Source organism: Sipha flava, unplaced genomic scaffold (assembly GCF_003268045.1).
Source record: "Sipha flava isolate LNK unplaced genomic scaffold, YSA_version1 36_pilon_pilon, whole genome shotgun sequence".
Lineage (NCBI taxonomy): Eukaryota > Metazoa > Arthropoda > Insecta > Hemiptera > Aphididae > Sipha > Sipha flava.
Genome location: NW_020273076.1, coordinates 3,252,857 through 3,266,392, shown reverse-complemented (window position 1 = coordinate 3,266,392; position 13,536 = coordinate 3,252,857). Strand labels below are relative to the sequence as shown.

Genomic DNA, 13,536 nt, shown 5'->3' with positions numbered 1-13,536 from the left:
GTTAAAGTATAAATTCTATCCAAATGAAATATGTAAATTGTAACTACATTTTGAATAACATGACGGCGCAATAGATAGGCAATTTTAATACTTCTTTATTAGACACTATGGAGGTACACAAAAATGTACGAACAAATGTCAAAATATTTGTGTCGATTATAATATTTACATTTGATCACAACGTTCCTATTATTATGATTTATAATTTAAGAAACATCGTATTAAGTTAACCAGCGATACCAATAATTTGAAAGGGACATACGTTGACAAATTTTAATCTGTCAGTTTTGTATTCGCAGACGAGCAAATTTAAAATTTGTCATCCATGTCAGACCGCATTTTAAATTACATTTAAATGATTGTGATCTTCCTATGTCAAAATACAAAACGCTAATAATAATATGTAATTAACGAGTTACGCAAACGAAAAACATGTCTTATGACATGTATCAGCATAATAACATTACTTTTATTAACTAACTTAAAAGGTGAAATATTAACCCACTGAATATTTGAAAATAATTTTCACATTTTTCATGCAAATGACAGTCTTCTTCACTTAAAATCTATGGGCTGTATAAACTGTACAGCTCACTCTAAAAGGTTTCTTTACGTATACAACCTATTCAATTGAAATTATAATTAAATGTAAATGCAATGCTGAATAAATAATCTGTATACAATTAATACAATTATAATACATTTTAAACTCTTAAAAAAAACATATTTATTTACAATTTACATATATAAAATAATAACACACAAATATTTTTTAACATAAGATTTGTACAATTTTACAAGTAGAATTTTTGATTGCATTACTTAATGCTTTAAAAATTTAAAACACACGTTATAATTATTACAACAAAAATCAATACACATAAATAAAAATCGTTGTATTTAACAACGGACATTTAGTGACGAATTTTCAACCCGTTATTGTTTACTTTAGCGACCATCGCTCGTTGTTTAATACCTTCCAAACTGTGCCAAGCACCATAAAATGTGTAGATAAGTACCCCTATAAAATAAAAATTATTTTTAAGCTCAAAAAAATAATAATCTTAAATAATACTTCAAGTTTAATATATGAGTAACTTAATTACAGTGATTATAAAAAGTATTCGTACAGTCCCTGTTTTTAAATAAGTATAAACTTTTCTTTATAATATTTTATTTTAATCAATAAATCAACATTGACATTTAATTGATGTATTACTAAATCTATTACGAAAAAAAAACCATGACGACAGTAATAATCATAATAATAATAAATATAATAGTAATAAACATTCGTACACTTCAATAATTTTGACTAAATACATATTTTTAAATCATTACATAATTCCGTTTAATATTTTGTAGGGTAGCCTTTGGACTTTAATATAGCCTCCAGTATACCAAACAGTCTGCCCACCCAAACTCAAACTATATATATTGTGACACAATATGTCCGATGGAAAGTTTTTAAACATCTTTATTTTTACAAAATGCAAACCCAATAAATATGCATAAAAAATAATTTAGTCATTCTCATTATTCGAATACCATAAAATAATAAAACGAAAAAAGATTTTCTTTCTGGGCGTATCGGTGTCTCTACAGCGGAATGTGTTGATGCCTCGCATTCGTTAAAGGTTTGATCTTTATAAAGAGATAGGGATTTAAGATAGAGATAGAGATTCAAAGAGATATAGGGTGTATGCTAGCAGTGACGATTATATATGCGTTCTGCAGCGGATTGCTTTATTAGTTTCCAAATCATGTTTATACCGTCGTCTTTGTCCTTTGTTATCATATAGGGTATTGGGACGAAATATCCAAGTCAAAATACCCAAGGTTAAAATATCCAATGAATAAAATATCCTGGGATAAAATAATCAATATAAACGACAAAATATCCGAATAAAAATAAATTATAAAAATCTGTATTATTAATACCTGTATAAATTTTTTTTTAAATACATTATTGTTCATTTTTAGATCACATTTTAATAACATTTAACATTAATAATACTTTATAATACAGTTATAAAATAATAATAATAAAAATAATATGTTGTGTTATATAATAATTATATCTTTAGTTATATGTAGTGTGTTACAACGTAACACAGTTTTATTTTTAATATTACTATTTTATTACTATATTATAAAATATTAAATAATGTTAATTTTGATTTAAAAATGAACAATGTATCTAAATAAAAAATAAATAAAAAAATAAAAAAATTATTTACATATATACAGATTTTTATTATTTTTTTATTTGGATATCTTGTCCTATACATTGGTTATTTTATCCCTGGATATTTTATCCGTTGGATATTTTGACCTTGAATGTTTTGACTTAGATATTTTAGTACAGGATATTTTGTTCTTGGATATTTTATTCTAGATTCATTATATGGCGGTTTTGCGCACCGACCGCTGTGCCTTTTCATTTCTTTGTGATTCATCGGTAGAGGGCTCTCGTTGATTGCCGGAAAAATTGTGCAGACATTTTTATACATCCCACGCGTAATGTTCTACCTTTCTACCGAATACGTAGATACACCCGAGAAAGGAAGTATTATTGAATCAACCCATAGAACCTTTAACCTCGCATTATGCATTGATACGAGCATAACCATTTGATCTCAATTTAAAATCATGTCAGGTGTCGATGAAAACCCTGTGCAAAATTGTTATAATAAATAAACCAATAACAAATCGTTAATGCTTACCTATAACGAGCCCCACTCCAAATCTTATCCAAGTCTTGATATTAAGCTCCGCCATGAGATACAAGTTAAGAAATATACTCAAACACGGAACAAAAGGAACCAAAGGTACCTAGAATAATACAATTTAATTTTTTATTCCAGCAGAAATTTTGCTTGGAAAATATAAGATGGCAGTTCAAAACGTATCGCACGACAAACATACACTTAATTATATGCTATTTTAACGTGTAATGTTCAATTTATTTTCGTTATTGTGATACACTCGTATATACGTAAGCAAAATAATCCGAACACGATTTTTTGCTACGTAACGTGTCTGTTTTCTCACCTTAAATGGTAAGGTCTCGATTGCTTGTGGTAATCGGTACAACATTAATAGTACAATTAACAAGATTATGACTGAAATTCCGATTACGACTGTTATGGGGAACATATATACCCCATCGTAACATTCGATGTTTGCCATGCAGAGGCAAAATACGAAAGCCGTAATACCTTTATAACATAAACATAAACAATCAATAATATTATAATTTTATCAGGAAAGAACTGTAAACATAATTATATTTTAATAGTGAGACATAGTATTATATTTAAAATCATTATAAATCAATATTTTTGATATGATTCAAGACGAATACTGCGTTGTCGAATTTATAGAAACAATTCGGTAATTTCAATTAACATTAATTAATTATACCAAACGAAAAACTTACTAAAAATCCTACAACACTATACTACTATGTTAAAAAACTTACTATAAATGACAATAAGCACTCTTGACATATATTGAGTATCAGAGTTTGGTACTTTTGTGTTTGGGAATAACCATTTGTGTATTTTGTACGTTTCGCATTCGTCTAATTCGTGGCTGATTACATTATCGCATCGATATCTATAAAAAAAAAGCACGGTCAATAATAATATTCATAAAAAAAAATAAAAACAGTTGTAAGTTTATTAAATTTTTTCCATTATTCAAAATGAAGTTTTACCATTTCTGTGTATTCATGTGCTAAAATTTGTGACATCTCATATTGAAACGGTTGTAAAAATTCCATAAATATTCATTAATTATCCGAAATATTTTATTTCTTTTTTCATGCTCATTGTTAATCAAATATAAATCTATAGTAGGCGATTTTTTTCTTTTTGTATATTTAATAAATGTTATTAATATTTCAAAAAATAATGGTACAAGCCAAAAAAAGCACACGGTTTAAATGCAATCAACTACTTCTACAATGTTTTTGGACAAAAGCAAATAGTTATAAAATAATAAATAAAAATAGAGTGAAAGCACAGTGGGTTCGTGAGATTTTTTACAATATTCAAATGTTCAATGCACTCACCTCAATATCATTACACAGATACAAACAATCAAATACGTTATGAGCGTACCGATAGACGTCATATCGACGAGTTGTTCCAGATTAAATACCGACGACAATATGCCTGAAAACCAAGCATTAGACCGTTTAGAGAAAACCTCAGACAATTATTATACCATTCCAGAATAATTACCAGAACTAATACCGCATATCATGGTAGCTATAAAAGGCGTCTTGGTACGTTCGTTGATATTCGACAGGAATTCGAACAGCAGACCGTCACTGGACATCGCGTACAGAATTCGCGGTATCGGAAACAAACATCCTAATAGACTGAAAATGATACTGAACTATAAACCGAAATACGAAAACGGGAAATTTTAGATTTCCAATATGCTTACGAGGTGAACAGAGCGAATATCGCACCGATGGTAACCATGTATTTGATTACCGGCATTCCCAGGTGTTCATAGATGACCGGCAACGGTGCGTTCTGGTCCTAAAAAATTAATACATCGATTTTAATCCATCTTTTCGAGTCATCGGATTTCACTCAAAGAATCATATTAAATACTATACTTGATCGTAGTACGGCCACATTAATGTCAGCACTGATGCAATACTAGAATATGCTACGGTTACAAAAAGCAGCGATATCATGATGGCTAACGGAATGGTTTTTTTTGGATTCTTCGTTTCTTCGCCTAAATTATTTTGAAACAAACTAGTACTAAAAACAAGTGGATATTATAAACCAGATAAGCTTTGGGTAGGCTTTTCGATGTTCACTATTCAAACACTATGCACCTTAATGTGAAGGCCCACCCTACTATGCTATGAAAATATTTTCGTACATTTTTTTTTTTTTTATTTCTATTTAATATTTATAAAAAAAAAAAATCAAACGAATAACGTAACATTTAATATCAACTCATCTTGTCCTTGGCTAAGAAAAATAACTTTAAATTTTTAATTCAAATATCAAAATAGCAATTTTATAAAACAAGTTGTTGTTAACATATAAAAGTATATAAAGCAATTGAAAATCCAATAATTGTTTTCACTGTATGTTAGATTATATAAGTTTTTAAAAAAAAATAACACATGTAGGATTAGGTATTATGGTTATTACATTAAATTAATATCATTATATGCTAGAACACCCTATAATAATATTAGGTGTGTATATTATATACACCTAATAATTTAGAACTTGAAACTTATACCACACTATAAAAATTAAATTAACCTAACCTACTTTATCTACTTACATTCTTCATACAATGCTAAGGGCAATCGCTATTGCCGTAATACATCAACAAGATTAATTTTCGCGTGAAACCCATTATTACTGGACAAACATTCTCCATCCATTCAATGTATCAAAAATAAAACCGTGATTTAATAACCGACATATGTACGAGTAGTTAAAATTATATATTACAAAATTATAAATACTATACAAAATTCATATTTTTTTTTCTTTTTTCTTTGACATTTAAATATAAATTATTATGCGAATTTAAGCATTAAAAAAATTAATTAAATTCTCAACGCTATAAATAATTTTTCACCTAATAACCAACTAACCAAAGCATGTTTACCAGCAACCGCATTTTTCGAAAATCGCTAAAATTCGATAAACAACTAAAGATTTTACAATAGATCGTTAACTATGGAATCAATTCTAAGGTCTAAATTTTATATATATATATATATATATAATATGTATTAGAATAGTAAATTAAACTAACCTGTTGTGGAAATGCACTCGAACCCTATAAATCCATAGAAACATCTCGCAGCTCCTGCGATTATTCCAGCCCAACCGAACGGTGCAAATCCACCATTGCCGCCATCTACTCCAATCGGGATTTCACTTTTTGGAATAAACCAATTCGACCATTTTGCTGTAACGAGTTGATTATATAATTAATAATGTTGCCTCAGTTGCAGTCAGATGCAATTTGCACCTAATAATTTTTATTACACAACGGAAAGACGACACAGAATAAATTGATAAGAAAACAATACATGACAAAACTGAGTCAAAATTCTGTGTACACACTAATATTCGTCGGGTAGTATATGTATATACGTACCAAAAAAAAATCCACTGACTACTACTGTGCCCACGGTCAATAAGTTGAATATAGTGCACACACTGTTTAGGGTGGACGATTTCCGAACACCCCAAGCCATAACCACTGAAATACAAGGGTCGTTAAAAACCAAATACCTAATAATAATGTTTCATGTCTACTTAAAATAATCGAGAAACCATCTTTCGTTGTGTGCGTAAAGAGGACGTCAACTGTTCAAACAATTTTTTATCATATTACTTAAGTTATACTCTTCTAAAATTCCACGTTATAAACTTAAACATTAAATCTTACTAAACACCTCGATTCGCGTTCTCCAATAGACGAAGACAACCAAACATGAACTTGACATCCTCTTCATTGATACGTAAAATAAATAACATAAAACGTTTAATCTGATCACATTAATCTCGAGTGTAAAAATATATTTGTTCTACTCGAAATGCACGTTTATTACAGGCAATGTTTATTTGTATTTGGCTTGTATAAATAAAATTATTATTACATCATGTAAAAGGATTTTATTTTTTATGAAAGTATCAAACACACAACAAGAGACGTTTTCGATTTGTTTTCTTCTTCCAAACGTATATTATGTTTTCATTTACACGCTATGGACATGACGAATAAAAACGATGCAACGTCCGGATATTCGCCCAATAAATTCATATTCATCGGGAAATGTTTCATCATAAATCTTTTTTGAGGATATCCTAGTAAGGAATCTACATAATTTGTCATAGCTTTGGTGGCAGAAGCTGTACCTAAAATAAAAGAAAAAAAGGTAAATAATTATCGTTATCAGCACACAAGCAAAAAGATCATCAAAACGGACGTTTCTTCATTTTATTGAATTTCCGCTTGGTTTATTGGAAATGCAAAACTCACCTATCGTGTGCTCGATAAACATATTCCAGCCAATAATAAATGCTATAAATTCTCCGACTGACACGTAACTGTAAATATATGCAGACCCGGCTTTAGGTACTCGGCCAGCGAATTCGGCATAGCAAACACCTAAAAAAAAAAAACAAAAAAAACATTATATTGTTTTAATCAGTAGCGTTGAACTAGGTTCAAGTTTGGTCATGATCAAACCACATTTTTAGGGTGGTAGGTGGTGCCGTGAAAACGTCCTATTGTGGGGTGAGTTGTAAGTTGTAAATTGGGTGGCCATTTACCAGACAATCTAAAATTTTGTTCGGCACCACTGGTTATAACATATGTATATATATTATATTAGCAACACAACAATAATATAATATTATTAAAACAAAGATAAATTCTTACAGAAATCTAAAATTAGGTGTAGTTCTAGTTAAAGACTTCCGAAATTTAATGTGCAAACGTATTAATTCCTAAGCTATCTGAATTAAAATAACCAATCGGTTTATCATTGCGATGCAAACTTAGATTGAATACCGAAAATCTTTAGTATAATATTTTATACTTATTGAACACAATCATATAGCAAAAAATATGTATCATTAAACTTTATAATACTATTATTTCAATAAATCATTTTTGAGGCAGCTATTTACATTTATAATACATTTTTCCGAGCAATAATTTTAAATACATGTATAAAATTATCATAATGGTTAGTATATAATAAGAGGTATTAGCTTTACAACAAAATTTTCGTTAGATATCCTTTTTTAATCTAATTAAAACTTTAACTACAATGTAACGCGTAATACATACATTTTTAGATACGAGTTTATTGAAATTATACCAGTTTTAGAAGTACGATATTAGTTATATTCGATGCTTATTTAGCGCTAAAATAATTCAAAAAAACTTTTTAATAAAAGGAAATCAATACTTTTATAATATCCTTATTAACTGATTGAAATACAATAATAATTTAAAATGTTAACCTTTGTAAAAAAAAGTTACTAGGTTACTCCTAGCATTGTTTTAGATTTGAAAAAAAATTGCATATGATTTTTAAAGGATAAAATTAAAAAGAATATATAAACTTCTAGTAAACTAGAAATACTACTGATAAAATTAAAAAAAATTTTAATTTAAATGTTTAAAAATAAACTTTAGATTTTAAATGTCGATGAAATTTTTCGTAAGCAACTTTGCGACCCGAAAATTGTATTGAAAGATAATCAACTAATTGAAGTACGTACCTGCAAACGAAGACACTATTGCAGCTACGACGAAAGACAATACTACCGCTGGTCCAGCAACCGTTTTTGCTACAGTTCCGGCTAGTACGTACACTCCACATCCTAATGTGGCGCCTATACCCAAAGTGGTCAGATCAAAAATATTTAACACTCGTTTGAACTTTTCTTTTCCCGGTTCCATTTCTTCCACGAGCATTTTTTTTCTCCCGAGCATTTGGCAAAAATCAGCTCCCTTAAAAAATAAAATAAAATAAATCAATTAATACTTAATCACTTTAATATAACATCGTGTTGTAAACGTGTTATTTAAATAATTAAATTCACGCAGTGTTCATAAAAAATTCACATTTCATTCAATAATATACGGTTGAGTAACAAATAAACTTAACGGTTTGCGATTAAGAGAAATATTTCGATGTACAAATCATGTTTAATCTTAAAATAAAACTTATTATTATCTAATTTAAATGATCATGATCAATAATTGTTAAAATTATCGTAAGAACAAGAAAAATGTTTAAATTAAAATCAAAGGAAATAAGTTCTTTTATAAAATTCACTAGATAAATTAACTAATTAGTTATAATTTCTAATGCTACCGTATGCAGTACCTAAATAATAAAAATAAATGTACCAATCGTTTTGTCACTATTGTGCAGTACAGAATTCATCTGGAAAATCAGTCTCGATAACTCTAATTATGTATGATGTTTCTAGGCGAGGCAAACATATGGGAAATATAGAGAGACAGAGAAAACTGAACACCGTTTAACGGTTTTTATCGTTATTTTCGCAAGACACATCTATGTTAACATTAATTGTTATCAAATTTATTCGATGATATAAGCGTGGATCATGAATACTTACCGAACACAGTTTCATGTTGAACGTGATCCGTGTATGGTATCTGCGGAGAAAATGAACGTGGAACTCAAGAGCCTGTTGTCGAAGCCGATAAACCACTATGTATGTCCACTCTCTTTCGGCGAACGTAACCAAATAAACCGGTATAATACAAAAATACGACCTGAAAAAATTCGTTTATTGACGATTTACAAGGCGGCGGCGGTACTTCACTTTCGCCCGTTCGCATACAGTAAATGCACTATAAACCGACAATGTTGAAGTTAATATACACTGATACGTCCGTAATCAACAGACCACGCGCGATTAATCTTGTGAGAACGGTAATCGTTTACCGTTCTTACACGATAACCTAACCTAGTTGAATTATTACTAGAAATTAAATGCCCATGGTCTCCCTGGGATCGTAAATATTTTATTATAAACTTAACGAATAGTACGGCGAATGTGTATAGGCAATTGTATTACGTATATGTCGTTTGACATTCTTTAGGTATATCCGCCGCCGACATGTCTAAGATGATGCCTATTCTACGAGATTATTCTACTGATTTTGAATTTAACATTCATTATCCTATCAAACAGTGCCTCAAATGAACTGTAGACCTTATACTTGAGCAGGTTTGTTTGATCATTTTCAACGAGTCTTTATGGAAAAATAAAAATAAACGACTGAAAAAATATGTATTTACTCGTAGATCATTGGTTCCCAACCTCTTTCATTCTACGTCACCATTGTCGGCTTTAAAAACTTTACGTCCCCATCATAAACTGAATAATTTAATGATTTTTTTTATATGCATGATTTATAAATAAATTATACAATATATGTTGAGACTAATATGATATTTTTTTTTTTTTAATGATAGCTAAATAAACCCGTGCACAGTGATCTGAAACTACAATTTAGACAAAAAAAACCCATGTTTTGAACAGTTAATTTATACATAATTTTTTTTACAATTTATACATCCGAAATAACTTTAATACAGAGTTTAAAGTTCCTATGTATGTAACGGGACTTACAGCGTTTTTTTTTTTTTTACGTTATTATGGTAATATCGCTATGTTATCGAAATATTGACTTTTAATCGTGTATTTTTTACTCGATCCAATAATTTTTTTTTTAAATATTTGAACACAATTAATTTAAAGTTTAAGCTCTTTAAAATAAATAAAAAATGTACTTATACATATATTAATATTTTTTTCATACACTTAAAAAAAAAACGTTTTTTTTTATTGTTTTTTAACATGAATAGACTGCTATTAAAAGTAACTCAACTTTACCATGTGTTTGGTGCACATAATATGTAAAAAAAAGTTTTCAGCTATTCAAAAATATAAATTTTATTTGCATTTATGCACACATTTATTGCACAGAAGTTATTTAAATTAAACAAATCTTGGTTATCATAACAGTAGTAAATATAATTTAATGAAAAAATATTTTATTTAATGAACAAAATATAATTTAATAAGTACCCACTACACAAGTATTAATATCTGATGGCAACACAATAATTAGAATCTGATATCATATATATATATATATATATATATATATATAATATAAGTTTATAATTTTAATTTGAGATAGGCAAACAGACGATAAGTATGCGTAGGCCATTTAGTCTGAACAAAATTTTATAAAATTAATTCTCAATTTAAAAATATAAATTATAGTATAACATTTATATAATGAACAGTTAATTCAGAACAAAAAAAAAAAAAAAAAATAGAGACTTCATTTTATACTATATATTGGTAATCATTTACAATACCAGTTTAAATAATAGTAAATTATAAACAGTTATTTAATCATAGCGTCATACTGAATAAACTGGATTAATGAAGGATTAATGTAGATTAATTGGTAAATGTATGTTAAATCAAAAAACACGAGAGTGTAAGACAAATCAAAGTCATGGCACGGGTTCAAATGCCGAGGAAAAAATACTAATATTCGTGTCGAGTTCATCATGAAGTCTGTTGCGATATTTGGTTTTTATGATACAGAACCTCACAATAGACATAAAACGATAAATCAAATATAAATTCAATAATAGTTCCATATTATTTTATAGATATGGTCATAGATTACAATAAAAAGCTCAAAACTTCATTTTTAATAGTTTTTATATTATTATTGGTAAAATTACTATTTAAATAACATATATTTTAAGCACTATTTATACAAGAGTACACTAAATTTCTTTGGCTCGTATAAATCGGGCTATTATATTTTGTAAAATACACTATTAACATAGTTTGAGCATTTGACAATGTATCACGATAACGATGATTACAGTTCAGTTTGTGAATTATTCAATTGTGCAAATATATAACATAATTTTTATTGATTTGCTTTGAGTACTTAACCTGATCTCACCATACGATTTTCAATCCGCTTACATCACTTCCCCTCCGCACATGGATTATAACTAACCGAATTTATTTATGAAAAACTGATTAAAAAAATTCTTCGATGATAAAAAAAAAAACATTGAGCACTTCCGTAATGCCTGTTTATATGACACGTACTTCACTATTGTTAATCATAACGTTGGTGAAACAAAACAAAATCATTTTCCAACGCAATAATCGTTGTAAATTAACACACGGCACTTGAGAGTTTGGTTCGTACTTGATACATTTATCACTTACTATGTTTCAGTACCTTATATTTATTACCAAGTGATCAGTAATACCACATCTATACATTTCAAAATCACCACAAGTTCTTTATGACCAGTCAAAAAATATTCGCAAAAATATCTCGGATAAAAAATATCTCTAGTCAAAATACCTTCGATTTAAAACATGTCCAGTAAAAAATGGACATGGTACAAAATATCTCCGTTTAAAAATATCTATTGAATCAATTAAAATAATAAATTTGAGATATTTTTTACTAGAGATGTTGTTGGAGATATTTTGACCTGGAACCCAAGTTCCTGTATCGAGATACTATTTTACTTCTCTCGGATGGAGCATTTCGATTTCAGGATATCCAGAAGACAACAGATTTTGTCACCTTAATTCATCGAATAAAATCTTTATGCAATTTTCCGTCGAAAATATTTCAAATACAAGAAATAAAAGAGTAAATAATATAATACACCGTGAACCATAAAGATATACCAATTGTGATATCACTCGATGTACAGTATATTCCGTTTAATGTGAACACGTTGGGACCTTTTTGCCCATATAAAACGATTGGCCATATAAACCGAACTTAGTTCAAAAACACCAAGAATTTTAGTATCGAAAAGTTTTTATTTCGCTCACGTAAGTCATTAAGTTGGAAAAATGATAATAAATTTATTTATTAAATTAATAGATAAATAAATACACAAACATATTTAAGTGTCTAGAGGAAAATACTTCATTTTGTCTAGAACCACAATTTTTTCTTGAATGATCTTTTTGAGACATAATTGAAAATGTTCGCGATCACGTTGTAATTCACAGTAAAACTGTAATGATTGTTACGAAATAAGGGAAAAAAAGCTACTCCTACAAGTTTATTGCTATATTTTTTTTTTTTTATGTATTACTCTCAATATAAAACAATCTTCAATAAAACAGACAACAAAATCGTTTTAAAAGTTAATGGTTGTTATTACTTTTGATAAACACAATCTCATAGATACGATGAAACCCAATTGTATTATGTCATTGTGTTGGCAATACGACGCACAACGCTCTCTCTTGCACGTTGAATACGTTTACTCCTACTGTTGCGCCTTCTCAATACATATTCTAACCAGTTTTAAGACTAGATGTGTAACATTTATCTAGATCTAGATAAAACGTAAGTGCTCTAAGATTATTTAGATTAAGATAAGATAATAGAAAACAGATTCTAATTATCTCAGATAAGATAAAATACAAACAAAATAGATCTAGATAAAAAAAAAATAAAAATTTATATATTTCAAATAATTTAGTTTAACCAAAGGTTAAATGTGTATTTTATAATTTGAAATTAATACATCTACTAATGATTAAAATGTTAAAATTAGGTACACAGATTTTTTAAACATAACATGAATAACGACTATCTTATCTCACTATTATATGGACAGCGTTTTTTTACAAAAATCTCAAAAACTACTGGACCGATTTCAAAAATTCTTTCACCATTAGAATGTTACGTTATGCTTGAGTAAAGTAATTTATATTTATTACTAGAAAAGGTCCTTACTAAAACTTCAATAATATAAGTCAACATTTGATAAATATGACTAAAAATCCCAATGTTAGAAATTCGAACCACGGTTTCAGTACTTTACCTTTTTGCATTTTTTTTTTTACATTGTTTTGTCTTTTTTATTACTTATTACATTTTATTTGGACGCGTCTT

At 28.3% G+C, this 13,536-nt stretch overlaps 1 protein-coding gene across 1 annotated transcript; it reads right to left on the bottom strand.

The window, feature by feature from the left end:
- Positions 1-748: 748 nt before the first annotated feature.
- On the bottom strand, positions 749-9,409 carry LOC112688047 (high affinity cationic amino acid transporter 1-like). Its single transcript, XM_025561067.1, has 14 exons — positions 9,168-9,409; positions 8,301-8,532; positions 7,048-7,176; positions 6,768-6,923; positions 6,160-6,264; positions 5,812-5,967; positions 4,637-4,761; positions 4,459-4,556; positions 4,251-4,390; positions 4,079-4,181; positions 3,485-3,621; positions 3,055-3,221; positions 2,727-2,835; positions 749-1,021 (listed from the first exon to the last, which is right to left on the bottom strand). The coding sequence occupies exons 1-14, from the start codon at positions 9,180-9,182 to the stop codon at positions 915-917; spliced, it is 1,779 nt and encodes a 592-aa protein (XP_025416852.1). The 5' UTR covers positions 9,183-9,409; the 3' UTR covers positions 749-914.
- Positions 9,410-13,536: the final 4,127 nt, after the last annotated feature.